This window comes from Anguilla rostrata, chromosome 7, assembly GCF_018555375.3.
Source record: "Anguilla rostrata isolate EN2019 chromosome 7, ASM1855537v3, whole genome shotgun sequence".
NCBI lineage: Eukaryota > Metazoa > Chordata > Actinopteri > Anguilliformes > Anguillidae > Anguilla > Anguilla rostrata.
Window position 1 is genome coordinate 35,624,280 of NC_057939.1, and position 4,178 is coordinate 35,628,457.

General features: G+C 38.8%; 1 protein-coding gene across 1 annotated transcript in view; it reads right to left on the reverse strand.

Moving 5' to 3' along the window:
- polr1a (RNA polymerase I subunit A) overlaps positions 1 to 4,092 on the reverse strand; it is a 46,426-nt gene extending 42,334 nt beyond the window's left edge. Inside the window, exons 1-5 of the mRNA XM_064344141.1 lie at positions 3,860 to 4,092; positions 2,702 to 2,906; positions 2,075 to 2,224; positions 1,870 to 1,977; positions 1,082 to 1,167 (exon numbers count right to left, since the gene is read on the reverse strand). Of these exons, the coding sequence (XP_064200211.1) occupies positions 1,082 to 1,167; positions 1,870 to 1,977; positions 2,075 to 2,224; positions 2,702 to 2,906; positions 3,860 to 3,936 (626 nt within the window). The 5' untranslated portion in view covers positions 3,937 to 4,092. The remainder of the gene's footprint in view (positions 1 to 1,081; positions 1,168 to 1,869; positions 1,978 to 2,074; positions 2,225 to 2,701; positions 2,907 to 3,859) is intronic.
- Between the last annotated feature and the right edge of the window lie 86 nt (positions 4,093 to 4,178).

Genomic DNA, 4,178 nt, shown 5'->3' on the forward strand with positions numbered 1-4,178 from the left:
AATATGCATTATTCCCGAAGAAACAGGCCTGCTACATTGAAACGCTAAACATGACACATTGACTGCCACAAATTTACTGTAAGTGCTGTAACTAAAAGTAATTCTGTAGATGCACCCATAAAATAAAACCAAATATTGTTATTAACCAAACTGTAATTAATAGTTCATTTGCACCTGTGGTCACAACACAAAACACAAAAAAGCAATATACCATTAATTATAAACCAAGGACAGTGAATTTATTTCATGTAATATCTTTAGTACTGCAAACCTTGGAGGAAGAGCGGATTTCATAATTCTTACTCTCACAGAATGATGAGAAGGAAGCTTCAGAATAATCTCTACACTAAAATTTGCCAGCAATGATGCTAACAATATCTTCTTACAATAAATACAGAAACTGAGAGAATTTTCTCATGCCTGGTCAAATGTTTAGACTTTCCAGGGGGGAAAAAAAATTCTTCACAATTAACAATAATCTTTTCCAGAATAGGTTAAGAGGTTAGCCTTGATAAATACGCACATGCTCTCCAAATTTTTGTGGTCTCACAACAGATTTACCTAAAATATCTGCATACAGGCAAACCCACAGAAGTAATTTGCCCAATATTTTATCACATTGCAAGAATGCTAAATGCAGGTATACCACTGCTAAGCAAAAAGTTGTGTAAGTTGCTCTGGATAAGAGCGTCTGCTAAACAATGCCTGTAATGCCAGTGTGTGCCGCAATGTGTGAAGATGCTATTTTATGTATACAAATGCTGGCACATCCCGCCCTAAAATGCATAGTTTAAAGTTATTTAGGAAACAAATCAATACTTTGGATACAAAAATGAACACTTGAGTACACATTTCAGCCCAAAGGATAGTTTAGTAGCTGTAAATCTGTGTACGGCATAAAGCCTAAATTTGAATGTGAACAAGGTCTGTGTTCATGGGCTGTAGGTCTATGAAGAAAAAGAGTGTAAAAGTAAACCAAGGACAATCAAGTGACGTACATCATTCATCATTCTCCGTATTAGGTTCCCTTTTCTGTATCCCCCTCTTTAGGCACTCTTGTGGTTAGCTCACCAAAACTTACTTGCAGACAGAACATTTTCGGGAGACCATGTGCACCCTCCAGAACTTTGTAATGAGGTTGCTCTTTCTTTCACAGATGTGTTTGACCTGCAAACAGACCAGAGTTGCAGCTAGCAGTCCAGCTTAAGACAGACACATAGTTTATGGCTGGTTTAAACTCCAATGAGTGACCATCGCAGTAACATTCCGTTTATGCTTTGGGTGACTGCAGCTCTGTGGTCACTGAGTTCAAACTGACTGAACTTTGACCGTGCTGGTGGTTCTGTTGTTATGGCAACGTTTGTCTCGGTCATCCAAAAGCCCTGATCAATCCCTATTATTAAACTAGCTAAAGTTGCTTGTGCTAAGCAAATAACCGCTTCATTAAAGGCAAACATATTTTCATGTCAACTGAGCAAACTAACTTAATCTGTGTAATAAAGTTAAATGACATTACAAAAAACAAAACACAGGAGTATCAAACAATATGTATAGGCTACAGTAGGTCAACATTAGTATTCCTTTGAATTGGGGTTATTTAACAGAATGTTAACAACTGACTTTGGTTTAACATATGTTATTTTTATAGCCTCTTCCTAGTATTACTGACGAGTGTCAAATGTCTTTTAGTGTACATTAATATTTTCTGTAAATGACAACATTCAATACCAACATCAGGCGACAACAGAATTTCATTTAGGTTCTATGATCTCAGTTGAGGAACAGTTGTCTGACAGTGTACAAACCAGCTTTTAGTGAGGCAGAGTCACCAACACGGTGAAAATTCCAGTCAGTGACTGGCTAACTCACAGGTGAACCACAGCCTTTGTCTCTCTGCTCTCTGATGACCCCTGTAGCAAAGTCCTCCAGCACTTCTTGGATCTCAGCCCCACTGGCCTTGACATTACCCTCCAGGAACTGAAACAAAGGTTGAGTGAGATTCAAGCAGCACAACATGTAATTTATACCAGACCAGATCTGGTCTTCAGAGCCTGGCCAGTCTATACAGACTTACCCGGTTTAGTTCGGCCTCCAGGTCATCCACAGCCTGCAGCGCCCCCACATCCAGCACCCTAAGCTGATGAAGAAGCAGGTGGACAGCTGCCCTTGGGCACGTCAACATGTGGCAGCTCAGGCAAGACCCCCGAACCAACAGGTACAATTTCTGAACAGAAGACACACACAACACAGAAGCACATAGGAAAGTCTTCTTTATAAAAAGTGTATGGAACAGATGGATAGATTTGTAAAATAGTGAGAGACACTGGGATCATTTACAGCTAAACTGGACACAGCAACAGGCCCACTGTAAATGTGGTCTTTTTTGTGTACATTGTATTTTTTTAGTTTTCATGTGCAAAAGAAGCACACAAATAATGATCAGCATTCTAACTACAGACATAGGCAGAATGTTTTTAACAATATTTTATGTGTGGTGTCAGGACCAAAGTTTGAATCACTGTTAGCTTGGTTAACTTTGCGAGAAGGTCGGAATAGTATTGCAGAACCTTGACTCTCCTCTACCAGTCAAGTGTTTGCTAAATCCTTACCACTATAATTAAGGGGGGAAAAAATCATTACTTACCAGAGGTCAGTACTTCTGGGTATAAACTAATGACATTGAATACAGCGGCTCACTTACGTCAAAAAACAGGGGGTTGTAGACAGGCAGGGGCAGCTCGATGTGCCCCAGGTGTCCTGGACAGTTGTTGAAATCCTGCATGCAAGTTGCACACACTTCCTTAGCATCCAGAGGCCCAAGTGCCAGGTCATACAGGCCATTGGTAGCAGGGTTGCCCACATTATCCAGAAATCTGTCATTGGTAATCGTCTTCACACTCAATTTCCTGAGAAGAGGGAATTATTTTCTATTATGTACTAAAAAAAACAAATTATGATTATATCCAAACATAGCCAGCTAGCTAATTTTTTTGCAGTTTAATAATTTTTTGCACTTTTATAGTAGACAAATTACAATTTTGTCAGTGACATAGGGTCAGCATACTGTATGATTTAGGCATTCAATTGCCTTGAAAACTATCCAAACTCTATCCTGGAGACCCACCATGTATGGTGGTATTTGTTCAAACTATAATTACAACCTCTGAATAGAAATGCACTGTTATTTTGAAACTGAACAACTGCTAAATGAAGATTTATCCTAACAGGGCAGTAATATGTAACAAACAGCTATGTATGTCAAGAAGAATAAATATCCTATTTTACATCCAACAGCGTTTAATCAGTCAAATCAACAACAAAATTTTTAACTGCTGTGATTTTGTGTAGATGACAATAAGACAGGGGTCACATTTCTTAAATCATTCAATTACAGAGTGGTTTGTGAAATCAGTGGGATTCGATAACTGCTTAAAATGTGGAGTCCCGGTTACAGAAAAAAAAAACAAAAACTAAGAGTTCAATGACATCATAAATAGCAACCATCCAAACCTCTACTATATTCAAATGAACAAAGTTTAAAAAATTTAAGTTTAAAAGTTCAACACGTTTTCAATAATCTTAATTGATTAGTAGATCGCCTGTAACAAAAACAGCATACACTGTGGGTACCCAGTTTTTGCTGTGCTGTCCACAAATGCACATCTAGCCAAGTGTCATTTTACAATGCCCGAATATCAGTAAACTGGCTAGTGGACCAAATTGTTAAAACAAGTTTAATATAATTTATGGGATTGCTAATCACTAAACAGCTAAATTGCTAACTATCTGCATTGCTAGAATTTGCTCACTAGCAAGTCTTTCACCGTGCTATCTACCGCCATGCATGCCAAGTGTTTACCTGATTTCTTCCGCTGAATACATGCCAAACGACATGCCTTCGAGTCGCCTCCATGGTACGTCTTTGCCAAGAAACATTTTGAAAGAAATCCAACCAAAAAAACATTAATATTTTACTTTATGTGCGCTGCGCCACTATCTACACATGGGAAGCACTTCAACAACCATCACACGTGGTAATCTTCTTCTTCGTCTCGAAGTGGTAATAGCCCCATCGTCGATTGGCGCGTTGCTGCCATCTACAGATCCGGTCATCGTACTAATCGGAGAAGTTCTGACAAAGATGGCGGAAGAACTACCAAGACTTGCATGTTATACAG